Raw genomic sequence first — 18,083 nt, forward strand, 5'->3', positions numbered from 1 at the left:
GACCCCCCCCCCATTCATGTGGGTGAAATCAAATTAAAAGCAATAAGGAAACTTGAGCAGGAAAATGAGTCCCCAAAACAACATGCCAGGGGGGATGTTTGCAGTGGGGGGCAGGGGGGTGTCCCTCCCAACGCTCTCTTTACTTGATGCAGAGTTTCATTAGCAAATTCTGTGTGCTTCCGCTTTTTTTGTCGGTGGGGTGGGGGGGAACTGCTGAGCTTGCGCCCCCTCTGACTGTACTCTTCCTCCACCGTCTCTCCTGTGGAGATGGCATCCAAAGCGCAGCCCCTCATGGTTCCAGCTGGTAGGGACGCCTTCGGGGCCAGTATTGAGAGATTCCTTCTTCACTGCCAGCTTTCTGTACTAAAGTTGCAGACAGTCAGTTTGAGATATGTAACTGGAGCTGGAGTATGCGTCTGGGAATTTAAAACATAAGGAACATTCTCTCCAGTTCACATCTCTGTCTCAGAATAGTGCCCAGCTCAGAGTAAGTGCCTGTAATGTTAGCCATGATTCCTTACTGTGGTGGCTTCTCGTCAAGCGCGTTCAGCTGTGCTGATCTGTTGGGTCCCATTCAACCCCTTTCTATTCTTATCTTCATTTTATTTTCCCCTGGCCTTGTATTGTCCTCAAATCTCCCTGAAATCTGCCTGTGCTTTCTTTATAACCCTTAAATCCTTGTATTTGCTCAGCCATTTTCAAAAGTAGCAAAACGTAGCAAATCCTAGGGACAAGATGACTGTGAGTTAAAATTTCCCTTTGGTTGAGGGAAGGATGCCAGCTCCAGTTTTTTGTTTGGTGCTTGATGATCATCTGACTCCTTCCCATAAGGGCAAGAGCTGTGGTTTGGGGTTGACAGCATGCCATTCAGTGTCAATGGGCAGAGGCACTGGGTACAAATATTTTAATTCAGCGAGCCCAAGTTGCTTTTCTTGATACTGCTTGTCAAATACCTTGTAAAACTTCAAGTCACTGTAAAGCCGCTCTAAATGTTCTGAGATGTGTTTGCTTTTCAATTTACACGAGATCTTCCTTCCCATAGCACGCCCTTCCGCTCCCGGGTTTCGTCTTCCTGGCTTCCGACATTTATGACCATGCGGTTCTGTTCAATAAGTCTGGTGAGTGAGGGGGTCTCCAGGAGAATTGCTTGACCGTTTCTGGGACCAGCTCTCAGTTTTCCTGTTGACTTGACCACTGCTGCTTTTCACGATCCTCTCTCCAAATCCCCACCCTGTTCGAAACCATCCCCGTTCCGCCTTCCAGGAATATAGTGCTGTTCATGAGCAGTTGCAGCAGCAAAAGCTTTTACAGGTGCTTCTCCGTTATTTGCAAACGATGTAAGAGAATATCTTCAAACTTCCTGCTTTGCTTTGGAATTTGTGTGTTTGCATTTGCACATGGCATGTTTGATGTTTTGAGGACACAGAGACGTAGCAATAACACACTGTGGGGGTGGGACTGTGAGGCACCGGGCAACAGTCCAGCTCTCTGTTCCTGCACACCTTTCTCTGCTGGTGAAGGCGGACCTGCTCGCAGACCCGGCCCTCGCCTAGCCACCTGGGAGCCAGGGGAAACAAAAGCCATGAGGGGGCATTTTCCCAAGGTACAAGGAAGGTAGGCAGCAGGAATAAGCAAAATTAGTTCAAATGTCTGCAGGGTAAGTTAGCTATTCCTTGTTAAAGTGGCTATTTAATAAACTAGCTATAAATTGCCAACTAACTTGAAAGAAATTACTTATCTGATGTAAATACTAAAAGACAGGGCGTTATACAGACAAATGAACACACGGGAACAGATACACAGTTGTAAAGTCAAGGCTTTACATGGCTCCTACCTGAAGCGGTAAGGACATTTTGTAGGGTGGCAGTGTGCGCCTCGTAAGCTCGTTGGCGGTCTGAAGTCTGAACGTGCGTCGTGAAGTTGTGACTGTGACTGCTTTCTGTTTGAGTTTGCCCTTTCGGCTGCCCCTCGTGCCCACAGAAGTGTGTAATGAAGGCAACGTGTCAAAGTTTTTAAGGCTCTGAATTAAACACTTCTGACTTTTCTTTTTTTTTGAAGATACTAATTGACATGTAGCCATTTTTGTCACAATGATTTTTAAGGTCTCTTGAGAGTCCCCACACAGCAAAAAGCTATCAAAATAAACATATTATTAAATTCCTTGGGTTTGATTTGATTTAGTTCTTGGAGCGCTCTTCTAGAAGTCACAGGGATGGGTATTTATATAAAAGGATTTTTAGAGTCTGCCTTCAGCTTCTTCAGAGTCATACCTGAGTTAAGTATATGCTTTTACCTCTTACCTGCTTTGAGTTTTTCTCAGATGAGCCTGTTATCCTTGGTTTTGCTAAGAACCAAAAATCCACCTAAATATTTTAAGTCCTACTGATGGACTCTTTTCCCAGCAAATTGATATAGCAAATCTCTGAAGTTATTAAACAGTAATAATACTTGTTAACTTTCTTTTCATTTCAGTACATACTAAGTGTTTCAAAGGTAGTAGAATACCAGATTACGGGGATTTCCCGCTAGTCCAGACATCCAGTTATAACAAATTATCTTTACACATACAGCTTTTTATTTTTTTTTTTGCGGAAGAAAAGTTTCATTTACTAACCAGATCTCAACATCGCTGTTCGAATTTCCAAAGTTATTCTGTATAATTGAAACCCTGCAAACAATTTAGCAGTTTCAGAAAAGCGATGAAGGGGCACCTGGGTGACTCAGTCGGTTAAGCGTCCGGCTCCTGATTTTGGCTCAGGTTTGTGAGTTCAAGTCCCACATCAGGCTCCATGCTGACAGCACAGAGCCTTCTTGGGATTCTCTCTCTCTCTTTCTCTGCCTCTCCCCTGCTTGCTGTCTCTCTCAAAGTAAATAAAAACATTAAAAAATGTTAAACTACAAAATTGGAAATTTAAAAAGACACTCTTTGATCTTGATTATTTTTTTCCTCCCAAATATTTACTGTGCAAACCTCAATACATAAAACTAACATAAGAATGTATTTAAGGGAAGAAGAGTTACCATTCCATTGCCTGACACATCAGCTAATTTCATTTTCCCAGTCTCCTTCCAGGTATTGTTTATGTATATTCTTACGTAGTTGTCATCCTTGTGTGGATATAATTTTATACTTTTTCACTTGCCTTCTTTTTTATATGACTGTATATAATCATGATTTTTTTTAATCGAATGTGTAATGCTTTATTTAGTTAAAGCTCCTTGGCCGTACATAGCCCGTGCTCTAAGATTGGCCATTTAGATTGATTCAGTGTTTCCTTATTATAAATAGTACTGTACTCAATGGAGAACTTTTTTTCGTCTTTTTAATTAAGGGGGATTAATTCCTAAGAATACATATAAATACTTTTATTGTCCCTTAAGAATTAGTATGAAATTGATTTTTTTTTTAAAAAAATGCACCACTTGCTACTGCTACCAGCCGAGTGGCTGCTAGTTCCACTGCCACTTCTCCAGATGAGGATTTATCACTTTTTCTTAATGGTGGTTTATTTTGAGAGAGAGAGGGTGTTCACACATGCAAACAGGCACAGACAAGGGGAGAGAGAGAGAGAGAGAAAGAGAAAGAAAATGAGAATGAGACTGAGAATGAATCCCAGGTGGGCTCCACACTCCGTGCAGAACCTGACACAGGGCTTGATCTCACAACCCCAAAACCATGACCTGAGCCAAAATCAAGAGTCGGATGCTTAGCCGACCAAGCCATCCAGGCCTCCCAGGATTTTATAAATTCTTAATCGCTGTTTTAATATAAAATGGTAGAGCCTTATTTAATTTTGAATTCTCTGATCACTACTAGGATTGAATATATTTCCAAATGGTATCTGAATAAAGACTGGCTGTCTTTATTCTTGTGTTGATGGTCAGTTGAGACCACATCATTGTTAACTTCTCCGTACTTCAGTCTTTCTTTGTAAAGTGGGGTCCTATTCGGATGAATGGTAAAGAGTTTATTTTACAATTAAAATAATTATAGTTTAATGCCTAAGATTCTCTCTCTTCCCCTCCTCCTCTCCCTTCACCTGCATGCTTGCTTGCTCTCAAATAAAAAATAAATTATAATTTAAGAAACCAACGTAATGACCCCTGAGACTGGTGTAGCCTGGTATCAAGGCAAGTAAAATGGTGTACGGTTCCAGTCTGTCTGCAAGGAAATAATGTCACTGTCTCCATTACATTCCGTCTTGTATTACTTTGTCCAAAAAGATGAAGACTTAAGCTGTCAAAAATATGACTGTGTCCCCTTTTAATCTTTGCAGAATTGTACCAAGTTCCATTCGTTGGTGTGACAGTGCCCATCATGTGGTTCTACCTCCTCATGAATGTCGTCACTCAGTATCCTTTGCCCCGCTCTGCCGCACGCTCTTCTCGGTGTTATTTTGCCACAAGAAGGCTTGTTCCCCTCAGGGTGCGGTGACATGCGTTTCATTTCCGCCCGGATCTGTCCTGTACTGCAGGAGACAAGAGACGCCCCTCCAGTCTGTGCCCCTGGGGAAGGCCACAGAGACGGGAGTGCCGCGGGAGGTCAGCCAGCCACTGGGCACCAGGCAGGAATTGCTCTGGCTGGAGCAGAGAAATGAATGGGGAGTGACGTGTTAGTGTGTGACACGGACGCTCTCATTTCTCCCGGGGGTTTCAGTAGCCTAGGATATTTCACAAGCTGCCACACAGTTCTGCATGAAATTTCAAACTAATTAAAGCCTAATTTTTTAAACGGCTCTCTTGAATGACCTTAAGTACGTTATAAAAATCGTTAAGTCTTTGAAACCGTGAAAAGAGGGAGCTCAGTCTCATTCCTCTGAGGTCACCTCAGAGATGTGCCCGCAGCGTTCCTTTTTGGATGAGCGGGTAGAGGGCCGGGGGCCAGGTCCTATAAAGTAGGTTTGTTGGCCTTTCCTGAAAGTGTTCCCTTCTGTCACTACGTGGGAGGGGACCCTCACTAAACTGTGTGAAGAATTCAGAACCAGGATTCAGGCCTTCAGGCAGTTGGAAGTTAGGATCCACAAACGGATGGTAGGACATTCATTCTGCAGGCTGTTCGGCTAAGGAAGAGCCTCAGAGCAGGCATAACCCTCCCCATGTTTTCTGGTTCTTAGAATATGGACATGTAAACCATGCCAGAAGGTTCTCTCTGCTGTTCTCTCGATAGTCTACAGAAAACCGCCTTAACCCGCCACTCCAGGTATGTGTGCATCCGGGGTGTCTTCATTCTCACCACAGAGTGCGCCTCCCTCACCGTCACCTTGGTTGTGACCCTCCGCAAGTTTGTCAGCCTCATCTTTTCCATCTTGTACTTCCAGAACCCTTTCACTCTGTGGCACTGGCTGGGTACCCTGTTTGTCTTCATTGGGACCCTGATGTACACAGAGGTGTGGAACAACATAGGGACCACCAAAAGCCAGCCTCAGAAGGACAAGAAGAACTGAGGTCCGCCTGGAACAGAGAGACCGGGGTCAGGATGTGCCAGGGTTTGGTGAAGGTCTGGCCAGCACTTCGCTTGCATTCATGCTGAAGTATTGAACCAACCATGTACCAGAGAATCCCCAGAACGAGGGACTTCTCCGATTTCTTAACGGCTCTACCGACCGTTTGTGGACTCCGAATGGAGACCCCACCACCCTGGAATAGAAATCAGAACAGTTCTCCGCTATTGAACAGCCAGCTGGTTTGTTATTTGTTTACCAGAATATTTAGTATTGCTACTTCTTTATTGACTTCCGAGTCCCCAGAGCTACTAGTTTTATATCCGTGGTCTCAGGCGAGATTTTGTCCTGTCGCTCGCTATTCCGATGATTCTCTGCCGCATAGTCGTTATGATCCTGTGGCCTCCTCCCTGTTTTTCCTGTCACGCTTCTCCTCCCCCGCTCCCAACCCCAGCAGCGCGTAAAGCCGGTCAGACGCTCCAGGGATCATCGTCAGGAACAACTGAGTGGCCCCGTGGATGGAGAGAGCAGCGACTTTGGCCTGGGAAGGAAGCCGTTGTCCCGGTGAGCGGAGCCCTGCCAACACCGGAGCGGGACTGAGGGGAATCCTTTTCCACAGCTTTTTATTCTTCCCCCCCTACGCAAAAGTCTTATTTTCTGTGCTTAAGACAGACCTGCAGCATATCTCTGTGGCACAAAGTTAATAAGAAGGAGAGGTGTATGAATAGGGAGAGACATTCTCCATCACCCTTCTGTGTGAAGCCCGTTAGCTCAGAGAGGTGATGGCGGCGCCAGGACGGTGGGGAGCAGCTGGCCCTGGTCAGCTCCCACAGAGCCACCGCTCCCCTCCGGGCAGAGCCGGGGGCCTTCAGTGAAAGGCTTCTACACCAGAGAGTCTCAGCTCTGCCGGTCAGTCAGAGAGAGGCCTGGTCCGTAGACTAATATGTGGTGGGTGTGGAACTGAAGTGAATTTTTTTTGTTTTCCTATGAGGTACCTTAATGTTCTTGATGGGCATTTGTGGAGGCTTGGGAGGTAACATGTTCTACTGTGTAGAAATGTGCCCCCCTTCAGCTGATCACATCAGAGGTGTCGTTTTCCTCCCTGGGATAATTTTGAGGAAGAGGAATGATGTGAATGTAGCATGTGTGGGGGTGTGTGCGCATTCTTGTAGTTTGTGTGATAACATAGGAGAAGAGCATGAAAGTGTGCTTTTATTTCCTTGTTCTTCCCTCAGCCCCAGACCTTCATTAACATCACGCGAGCACATGCTCCTCTCTTTTGTGCACACAAAGGCCTTCCTTTTTTTTCTGGGCGCAGATTGTGTTCGTAGATTGCGATGTGGCTCTCCGGGCCCCCTGGGCCCACTCCGAGGTGTGGCGTCTTTCCTTCTCTTTGTGCAGCTGTTCTCTGAGGGGCCTGAGAGGAGTGTTTTAGAACCTCCGGGTTGCTCTGGGGAAGTAACTGAAGCTGCCTCATTCGTTCCATAAAATGGGATATTGTTCCTCCATCTGAGTCACAGGGTTTTCAGACTGATTTGTTGCTCTGGACATGGACGGCTTTCCAGTGCTGATAATAGTTTATTCTAAAAGATGGTGAATTTGGTATGAACCTATTCATAGAATCAAAAGGCATTTTCTTTGAAATACGTAGAGTTCCTCAGACTGGCGGTGCTATAAATAGCATGTGTTAAATATCCTCTTAAAAACAAAAATAAAAGCTACTTTAAAAAAAAAAAACTAAACTAAAATTAAAAAAAAATCACTTAATAGAAGAACCTGCCCCTGGGGCGATTGGATTGCTTGTATTGTATCTGGATTCCTAATAGGCTGGAACCTTAGTTCATCCTTTCTATGTTGATGGAGATTTTTAGTAATTGAAATGTATTGGTGGACCCAGAGAGCATTTAAAACTGGGTCTGTTACGTTTTAGATTCTGGTTTTAGAAAGTGTATGTTCCTCTCAGCCTGAACACTTCTGCTGGTTTTATTAACAAGGGGTTATAAATGGACAGATTAGGGCACTCATGCAGTAAAACAGAACACATATAAGAACAGAATGTCTGAAATGCCCTGTGAGTTGATTTTTTTGTCTTGTGGCCGGAGTGTAAAAAATAGGTCTAATGGACACTAGTTACTACTTTCGTTAGAAACTTTCTTTTTGACCATTTATTTCCATTAGATAACTGGCTTTTCAATCCAGGTTGAAATTAATTTCAACTTGTATTAAAGGGGCAACCAGACCAATGTGACTGGAGAAGTGTCTATTTAAATGCTTCTTTCTCTGGGTTAAGACTGTGTAACTTTGTACCCCACAGATAGTTTGTTTACAAGAGAGATTGGTGTTTAAAACATCGAAATCTCTGTTAGAGCAAAGATCAAACAGGATGACACTAGTGAGAAAGTGTGTGTGTGTGTGTGTGTGTGTGTGTGTTTACGTACGCGTGCACGCGTGCACACACCTACCTAGGTACCCATTTAACACCTTGACTGGTATATAAAGTAAAAGGAAATGGTAGATATCTGAATTAGATTAATGTAGTGTCTGTGTAACCTTTACCACAATTCTGTTGTCACATTGTAAGTGCGGTCTTTTTCATTTTTTATTTATTTTTGATCCTTTATTTACCTTTTCATCCAACAAAAACAACCGTTAATGTACTTGGTAAGTTTCTATCAAGTTTTAAAGTATTGGAACATAATCTCATTTTCTCCCCCTTTCTTCCTGACCGGTTATCCCAAATGAAATGCTACAGTGCTGTATTCTTCTGGGAAGATTAACTGACATTTTTAAAGGATTCTTATGTCTTGGGGTCATTTCTTGAGCACTTTTTCTGCCCTATTTTTCCAGCCTCTGTTCACTTGTGTAATTTTCTCCTGAGCAATACTTGTATCTGTTTATGCCTCTATTCTTTGGGGCCTCTCAGATGTTTTTGTGGATTTTTACAAGGTGTTTATATCTGTGTAACATGTATTTTGTTAAACATTGTTAGCAGCATTGATACTTGGAGTGTGAAAATATCTGGCCCCTATGTGAGTACATGAATAGTTAAGTCTGAACATAAGGGTTAATGTAAAAATGTTTCTGTATTTTATTACCTCGAACTGGGACTGAGAATCTTAACTACCATTCCCTTCTACATTTGGAAAATAACTTTGCCTGCTCTTTTCACCCCACCTTGAGCTGACGTTATTCAGCAGTGCCAAATGCCTGTGGGGAGGGGGAGGTAGGACACCTCAGGAGTTATTCAAAGCCCTTGAGTTAGTGTGGTGGGCCTGCCCATGGGTGGACCAGTTGGTATGTTACAGTGAAGGGGAGGAAGAAATTTTCCTCTGTCCAAGGTTCTTCCAGCTGGACTAGAAATTAAATTTACATGAGACAGATTAACAGGAGAAAAATCAGTTTTATTTTGTGCGCACGGTACCAATAAGAACAAAAGGCCAAAGCAGGCATTTAAAAATATATACATTTTAGACAGTAACTGTCAGGAATCTATAGGAAAAGAGAATGAATGTTTGGGAGCATTAGGAAGGTTTGAGGATGCAGTTGTAGATTAGTAAAAATATAACAAGGTTTGTTTCTACAGCTTTTTTTTTTTTCCTTAATTTTTATTATTTTTGAGAGAGAAAGAGTCCGAGCAGAGAGAGGTAGAGAGGGAGACACAGAATCCGAAGCAGGCTCTTAGCTGTCAGCACAGAGCCCGACAGAGTGCTTGAACCCACGAACTGCAAGATCATGACCTAGGCCAAAGTTGAATGCTCAACTGACTGAATCACCCAGGCACCCATCTTGGCTTGTCTTTTGAGGTGCCTGGGTGGCTTGTTGGTTAAGCATTTGACTCTTGATTTTGGCTCAAGTCATGGCCTCACAGTTCATGAGTTTGAGCCCTGCAGTGGGCTCTGTGCTGACAGTGTGGAGTCTGCTTGGGATTCTCTCACCCCTCTGTCTCTAAAAGTAAATAAATAAACTTTAAATAAAGATGTCATTTTAGTTCTTAGAGCAGGAAGGGTAAAAGGGTATCTTTCATGTGAGAAATTTCTTTCAAAAGGGCAGAGGAGGGTCTGAGTGTCCTTGCCCTGGCTGTTTCCCACGTAGCTTCAATTCACAATGACCAGTATGCCATTGGGGGACATTAAGGTGGCCTGTTCTTGGCCCCTACATTTCCCTCCTGAAACTTCCTGGGAAGTTTCACACATTAAAAGTTGAATTGGGGAGGCGGGGCACCTGGGTGGCTCAGTTGACGTCCAGGTCTTGACTTCAGCTCAGGTCATGATCTCATTCATGGTCATGAGATCAAGCTCTGTGCTGGACATGGAGCCTGCTTAAGATTTTTTCTTTCTCTCTCAAAAAAAATAAAAGTTGAGCTGGTAGGCTGTTCAGTCTTTCTTTGAGTTCTTGACAATAGGTCAGTTTAGTTAAATTCATTTCAGGAGGTGGTGCTGTATTCTCAAAGGTAGTCCCGTGGTTCAAATCAGGTAATGAATAAAAGCCATTTCTCTGGAACCAAAGCAATGGTTAATGATTAGATCAGATCATAAACCAGTTTCTGAGGGTAGCCAGTCAAGTGGACTTCTGGATGGCAGGCAGTGGCAGACTGACATATATTCTTGGTTTTTACTTCAGTGTCTGTGATGAATTTTTTTTTTTTTTTTTTTTTTTTGAGTAGCCCACAGAGCACCAGGCATGGAGAATGTCTACATATGAGCTGTTGTGATTTTCTGAAGTTTACATGAAGTTGTTTATATTCAGTTTGCAGGGCTTCCAGAGAAAGGGCAGTTTTAGGTATCAAATTATTCCAAGTAAAAAGATGAGGGGGAAAAAACCAAAAATGTTGGTTTGGAGAGTAGTAGCCAGGCATTGGAGAAAACCAGAAGAAATCAGGACCTCGTCCAGTTTATAATGAAAAGTATTAGAATATAATATTCACAAAGGTATGTTAAAACTATTTTTCTCTTTATAATCAATCACATTCTTTTTTACCAAAGGTAGCCCAATTAAAATTTAGTTGTTTGCCAAATAAGTATAGTTTTTAAAAACTTGGTCTGATTATTTACATAAGTAAGTGCATCAAGAATAGCAATTAATCCTAAACACTCTTTGCAGACTGAACTTTAAAAGCCTCTCAAGGTCATTGCCACAGCCTTTGCCTGTAGCACATGTAGATTTGGGTTAATTTCTCAAGGTGCAGGTCCTTGAACCTGCCCAGAAGTGACCTTCTCTGTTCACCTGGTAAGTAAGTAAGTCTGATGAGAACCCTGTAAGCTAAGTATCAGGCTGTTTTTCCAAGGGGCTTTATTGGTCCATATAGCCAATCATGGTTGGTGACGCTATCTGCTTATATCTGGTTTAGGCAGGTCTCCTTCAAATATGACATTCCAGTCAAATTCTTGGTCATATAACCAGTGTGTCTAATTGTGTCCTGGTATTCTTCTTCAACTTATGCAGGTGAATGTACAGTAAAACCTTGGTTTGCGAGCATAAGTCATTCCAGAAACATGCTTGTAATCCAAAGCACTTGTATGTTAAAGTGAATTCCAAGAACCGTCGGCTGGGTTGTGATCATGTGATGTTAGGTGTCATGTACTCCTTGTATTGTAAGACGTCACTCATTTTTCAAGTTAAAATTTATAGGAAATGTTTGCCTGCCTTGTGGAACACTCACAGAACAAGTCACTCATAATCCAAGGTTTTACTGTATTAAGAAAATAAAAGAATACAGAGTATTTTTGACTTTTGAAGGGATCAGTAGGGAGAAAAAGATAAATGTTTTGTTTCACAAAAGTATATTTTATCAAATTACTGTAAGTTATAGTTATCTTAAGAGAAAAAAATCTTTTAATCTGGAAAAACCATTTTTTAAAAAAAATGTTTCAACAGAAGTCTTAAAAATTATAATCTTCAGTTCATTCAGTCCCATGTTACTCTTGTTTTGCTTAAATCTAGTCTTTTCATTAGTTCTGGAAATTCTTATCCAGTTCATTTGTGTGATCTTATCAGAAACCTGTACTCAGACTGCTTTCCAGGAGTATCAGTGCAGATGAAACACATTTGCAGGAGACTTTATAACCACATCTGAGTTATAGGTATTGTAAATGACAAAAGACTTAAAAATGCTCATGGCTAAAGATCTGATTAGAGTTCATTACAATGCAGTTGACAAATTTGGTTGTTTCTGTGACACACAGCATTTCAAGATCATAACATAATAGGACATAACCTGGTTTCTAGGAGTTTCATAAATGTGATCTGAGAGGGTTTAGTAACTAAATGTTTTGAGATATGCCATGGGCTGTCTGGTATATTTTGGTTAGATTGTGATGAAAAGACTTTTTAGAATTTGGTTTGGGGAAGTTTGTACATTTTATTAAATAGGATCACAGATTACTATGAAATGTTTAACCAAAGTGACAATGAAAGAAAGATTTTATAGGCAAATACAGAAGGTTACATAATTGTGAGCAAAACTTCTCTCTTGACATTGAAGACCATTTTTCTAATTAATTATTGGTTTGCTTTTCATAAAAAATTATAAACAAAACTTGTTTTTAATGTTGATAATGTTTATTTTTGAGAGCAAGAGGGAGACAGAATCTGAAGCAGGCTCCCAGCTGTTAGCACAGAACCCAACATGGGGCTCAAACTCACAAACCATGAAATCACGACCTGAGCCAAAGTCACATGTTTAACTAAGGTACCTGTAATAAACAAACAAAATTTTTATTCTTTTCTAAAAACCTACAACCATCTTTTGTACATTAAGGTTTTGTCCTTCAGCAAACGTGTATTTCCATTCCTCATACCATTTCCTTACTGAAAACAATTTCTTTGTACACAGAATTGTTTCCCTTATCTTGGGTAACTTTAGCTCATTAGTTTGGATTTTCACTTAGCACTAAAGTGTTAACTAAATAGTGAAGTTTGTGAAATAGGCAAACCTTGATCTCACCTTCTGCCAGGACACAGTGAATCTCTATCTACATATAGAGCAGTTCCTCCTGGAGAACTGAGGGCTGACTAGACAGTGTCTGCACAACAGAGGGTGGAGGGAACACACAGAACAGCGAGAGAGAGAGAGACGATAACAACTGGGAACCCCCATCCCTAACTGTCAACAGATAAAATTGAGGGGCTGTGAGCAGATTTATCTGGGATGTAGATAAAAAGCAGTGGTTTAAAAGGGCAACTACAATATAGGGGAACTAGGTCTCCACCAAGCAGTAGGGGGTCTGCCACTGTTTACACTCCTCCATTTTGATAGTGCAGACAGGGCTAGGATCCTGGCTCCAGTGGGCCCTGGCCCTCAGCACACACTGGGTAGACCCAGACAGCACTGACTACAGTTCAAGGTAACACAGGGGCAGGACATCCTGGGAGAACAGATGACTCCTGGGGCACCCCTTGCAGGTACTGCTGTGGGACTTTGCACTGCGTCCTGCAGAGCCCTCATCCACACCTACGGTGTGGCTACAGCTCCAGCCAACCAGAATGGCCAGACACATAGTCTATACTGGATATCCCTATGTGAGGCAATTTCTTCAAGTTTAGAAAAGAAGTAGCTCTTCTACCTAATTCATAGAAATAAAATGAGGAACGTGCTCTAAATGAAAGCATCAGAAAAAGAGCTAAGTGAAATTGGAGATAAACAATCTACCTGGTAAGGAATTCAAAGAAATGTTCAGTGGACTAGACAGAAGAGTGGATGAACTCGGTGAGAAGTTCAACAAAGAGAAAATATAAAGAACCAATCAGAGTGGAAGAATACAATAACAAATGAAAAATAGAAGGAATCAGCAGCAAGTTAGAGAATGTAGGAGAATGGATCAGTGATCTAGAAGACAGGCTAATGGAAGTCACCCAACTTGAACAGCAAAAAAAAAAAAAAAAAAAAAAAAAAATTTGAGGTTAGATAAAGGGTATGTGGAACAACATGAAGCATACTAACATGCACATTATTGAGGCCCTCAGAAAGGGTCAGAAAACTTACCTAACCTGGAGAAGAGAACAGACCTCCAGATCCAAGGGGCACAGAGCCCCAAACAAGATGAGCCTGAGGAAGTATACAACAAGACACAGAACTAAAATGTCAAAGATTACAGATAGAGAATCTTAAAAGGAGCCAGAGAGAAGCAACGAGTTCTGTACAAGAGAACCCCCATAAGGCTGATTTTTTTAAGCAGAAAATTTACATTCAAAGTGCTGAATAGAAAAAATCTACAACCAAGAGTACTCCAGTTGGCAAGACTGTCACCCAAAATTGAAAGAGAGGAAAGAAAAAAATTCCCAGACAAAAGGTAAAGGAGATTTTCACCACTAAATTGGCCTTACAAGAAATGTTAAAGGGAATTCTTCAAATGTAAAAGAAAAGACCATAATTAGAAGAAAATTATGAAAGGGAAAACACAAGTAAAAGCAAATATACAGTAACAGTATATAATCACTTATAAAGCGAGTAAAATTAAAAGACAAAAGTAGTAAAATCAATCATATCTAATAGTTAAATCTAAATAGGGACTCAAATTTTAAAAAAGATGTAAAATATGACAATATATACATAAAATCAATTATATCTAATAAATGATGTCTAAATAGGGACTTAGAAAAAGATGTAAAATATGACAATATATACATAAAACATGGAGGGGGTATAAAACAAGTTCTTTTAGAATATGTCTGAACCTAAGCAACCATCAACTTAATACTTAGGATGTTGTTATGACTTAGATACTTAGGATGTTATACATGAGCCTCATGGTGACCATAAACCAAAATCTATAATAGGTACACAAAATAAAAAGGAAGCCAAGCATAACACTAAAGAAAGTCATCAATCACAAGGAAAAAGAAGAACTACACCCAGAAAGCAATGAACAAAATGGCAATAAGTGCATACCTGTTAATAATTATCTTAAATATAAATGCTCCAACCAAAAGACACAGGATGACAGAATGGATAAAACAACCAGACCCATATAGTGCTGCCTACAAGAGACTTAATTCAGACCACTTACAGACTGAAAGTGAAGGGATGGAAAAGGATATTCCATGCAAATGAAATGGGGGGGGGGGAGCGGATAGCAATATTTAGACAAAATAAACTTTAAAACAAAGACTGGACAAGAGACCGGCATTATATAATGATAAAAGGATCACTCCAATAAGAGGGTATGGCATTTATAACTATTCACACACCATGGGAGCACCTAAATAAATAAAACGAATATTAACAGACATAGAGGGAAGAAATTGACAATAATAAGAGTAGGGAACAATATCCCAATTACTTCAGTAGATCATCCAGACAGAAAATCAATCAGGAAAAGTGGCTTTGAATGACTCATTAGACCAGATGGATTTTACACATAGGTACAGAACAGTCCATCCAAAAACAACAATATACTTTTTAAGTACACATAGAACATTCTCCAGAATAGATCACACTACACCACCAAACGTCTCAATACATTTAAGAAGACTGAAATCATATCAAGCAACTCCTGACTGAAACAGTATGAAACTAGAAATTACAAGAATGTCAAAAAACATAAGCACACGAAGCCTAAACATGTTACTAACTAACCAGTGGGTCAGTGAAGAAATCAAAATTGAAATTTAAAAAATGGAGAAAATGAAAGCACAACAGTCCAAAATCTTTAGGACACAGTGAACACACTTCTAAAAGGGAGGTTTAGCATTAGAAGCTTACCTCAAGAAACAAGAAAAATTTCAAATTAATAATCTAACCTAACACCTGAAGAACTACAAAAAGAACATTAACAAAGCCCAAAGTTAGTAGAATGAAGAAAATAATAAAGGTCATAGTGGAAATAAGTGAAATTGAGACTAAATAGATAAAAAAGATCAAGGAAACCAAGAGATGGTTCTTTGAAGAGATACACATAATTGATAAACCATTAGCCACATTCATCAAAAAAAAACTAAAATCAGAAATGAAGTAACAAATGACATCACAAAATTACAAAGGATTATAAGAGGCTACAAAAAATCTATACCAATAAGTTGGACAACCTAGAAGAAATGGATAAATTCCTAGAAGTATAGTCTTCCAAAAGTCCATTAGAAGAAATAGAAAATCTGAACAGACCAATTTCTAGTCATGAAATTGAATGGATAACCAAAAAATTCTCAAAAATCCAGGAACTGATAGCTTCACAGGTAAATTCTGGCAAACATTTAAAGAAGAGTTAATACCAGTTCTCCTCAAGCTAATCAAAAAAAAAGAGGAAAGAAAGCTTCCAAATTTACTTTACCCTGATGCCAGCAGACACAGATGCTACAAGAAAACTGTAGGCAAATATCCTTGATAAACATAGATTCATTAATTCTCAACAAAAGGGGCACCTGATGGCTCAGTCAGTTGAGTGTCCACCTCTTGATTTCAGCTCACGTCATGATCCCAGGGTCATGGGATTGAGTCACACATCAAGATTTTCTCTGCCCCTCTCCCCAGCTTGCATGCTCTCACTCTCTAAAAAGCATACAAAAAAGCCTCAACAGAATATTAACCAAACTCAACAATACATTAAGAGAATTGTTCATGATCAACTGGAATTTATTCCAGGATGCAAGTATGGTTCAATATCTGCAAATCAGTCAATGTGATACATGACATCAACAAAATGAAGAATAAAAACCATATGACCATCTCAAGAGATGGGGGGAAAAGTATTTGTTTGATGAGATTTAACAGAGCGGGTTTAGAGGAAACCTATCTTAGTATAACAAAAGCCATTATGACAAACATAACATTATACTCAGCGTTGGGGCACCTGGCTGGCTCAGTTAGTTAAGCATCTGACTTCAGCTCAGGTCATGGTCACTCAGTTCATGAGTTCAAGTCCTGCATTGGGCTGTCTGCTGTCAGCACAGAGCCTGCTTTGGATCCTTTGACACCCCTACCCCTTCTCTAAAAAATAAACTAACATTGAAAAATAATGAGAAAAAACTTTCAGCTAACAGCTTTTCCTTTAAGGTCAGGAGCAAGACAAGGGTGGCTATCTACTCTAATCACTTTTACTCAATATAGTACTAAAGGTCCTAGCCATAGCAATCGGACAAGAAAAAAAGAAAAGACATCCAAATTGGTAAGGAAGAAGTAAAACTTAAACTATTTGTAGATGACACAATACTATATATAGGAAACCCTAGGGCACCTGGGTGGCTCAGTCAGTTAAGCATTTGACTCTTGATTTTGGCTCAGGTCATTATCTCTTGGTTTGTGAGACTGAGCCCTGCATCAGGCTCTGTACTGACAGTGTGGAGCCTGCTAGGAATTCTCTCTCTCCCTCTCTCTACCCCTCCCCTGCTTGTGCTAGCTCTCTCTCTCTCTCCCCCTCTCAAAATAAATAAACTTTTAAAAAAAGACTCCATCAAAGATTCAGTAATGTCTCAGTATATAAAATTAATATACAGAAATCTTTCATTTCTGTACACTAATAGTGAAATAGAGAAATTAAAACAACCCCATTTACAATTGTATCAGGAGGAGTAAAATACCTAGGAATAAACTTAACCAAGGAGGTGAAAGCTTGGTAACTGAACACTATAAAATATTGATGAAAATATTAAAGATGCTATAAACAAATGGAAAGATATTCCATGCTGATGAAATGGAAGAACCAGTATTGTTAAAATGTCCATACTGCCCAAAGCAATATGCTGACTTAAATATAATCTTTATCAAAATACCAATAGCATCTTTCACAAAACTAGAACAAATAATAGTAAAATTTGTTTGGATCCACATAAAACCCTGAATAGCCACAGCAATCTTGAGAAAGAACAACAAAGTTAGTGGTATCTCAATCCCAGATTTTAAGATATACTACAAAGCTGTAGTAATCAAAGCAAGCAGTATGATACTGGCACAAAAATAAACATGTAGATCTCGGGAACACAATAAAGAGCCCAGAAATAAACCCATGCTAATATGGTAAGTTCACTTACAACAGAGGAGGCAAGGGTGTACAATGTGAAAATGACAGTCCATTCAATAAATGGTGTTGGGAAAACTGGACAGGTACATGCAAAAGAATGAAACTGAACCACTTTCTTACACTATACACAAAAATAAACTCAAAATGGTTTGAAGACCTAAATGTGAGACCAGAAAGAGTAAAACTCCTTAAACCATAGGCATTAATCTCTTGGATATTGGCCTTAGCAACATTTTTCTAGGTTATCTCTTCAGGCAAGGGAAACCAAAGCAAAATTAAACTATCGGACTACAGCAACATAAAAAGCTTTTGTATAGTCAAGGAAACCATTATAAACATCAACATAAAAAAGCAACCCATTGAATGGGAAAAGATATTTGCAACTGATATACCTGATTCAGGATTAATATACTAAATATGTAAAGAGCTTATTATACAACTTTACATCCTCCCCCCCCCAAATAATCTGATTAAGAAATGGGCAGAGAACTCAAATAGACATTTTTTTCCAAAGAAGACATCCAGATGGCCAACAGGCACATGAAAAGATGCTGAACATCACTCATCAGTGAAATGCAAATCAAAACTGCAAGGAGATACCATCTCACACCTGCCAGAATAGCTAGAATCAAAAAGACAAGAAATAGCAAGTGTTGGTGAGGATGTGGAGAAAACGGAGCCCTTGTACACT

The 18,083-nt window shown here is 40.2% G+C and overlaps 1 protein-coding gene across 2 annotated transcripts in view; it reads left to right on the forward strand.

Annotated features, from left to right (window-relative positions):
* SLC35B4 (solute carrier family 35 member B4) overlaps window positions 1-7,178 on the forward strand; it is a 38,712-nt gene extending 31,534 nt beyond the window's left edge. For both annotated transcript variants that reach the window (XM_077770714.1, XM_077770715.1), the window contains 3 exons: window positions 1,043-1,118; window positions 4,278-4,353; window positions 5,201-7,178. In XM_077770714.1, the coding sequence (XP_077626840.1) occupies window positions 1,043-1,118; window positions 4,278-4,353; window positions 5,201-5,444 (396 nt within the window). In that variant the 3' untranslated portion in view covers window positions 5,445-7,178. The remainder of the gene's footprint in view (window positions 1-1,042; window positions 1,119-4,277; window positions 4,354-5,200) is intronic.
* The last annotated feature ends 10,905 nt before the right edge of the window (window positions 7,179-18,083 follow it).

This window comes from Crocuta crocuta, unplaced genomic scaffold (assembly GCF_008692635.1).
Source record: "Crocuta crocuta isolate KB4526 unplaced genomic scaffold, BGI_CrCroc_1.0 scaffold266, whole genome shotgun sequence".
NCBI lineage: Eukaryota > Metazoa > Chordata > Mammalia > Carnivora > Hyaenidae > Crocuta > Crocuta crocuta.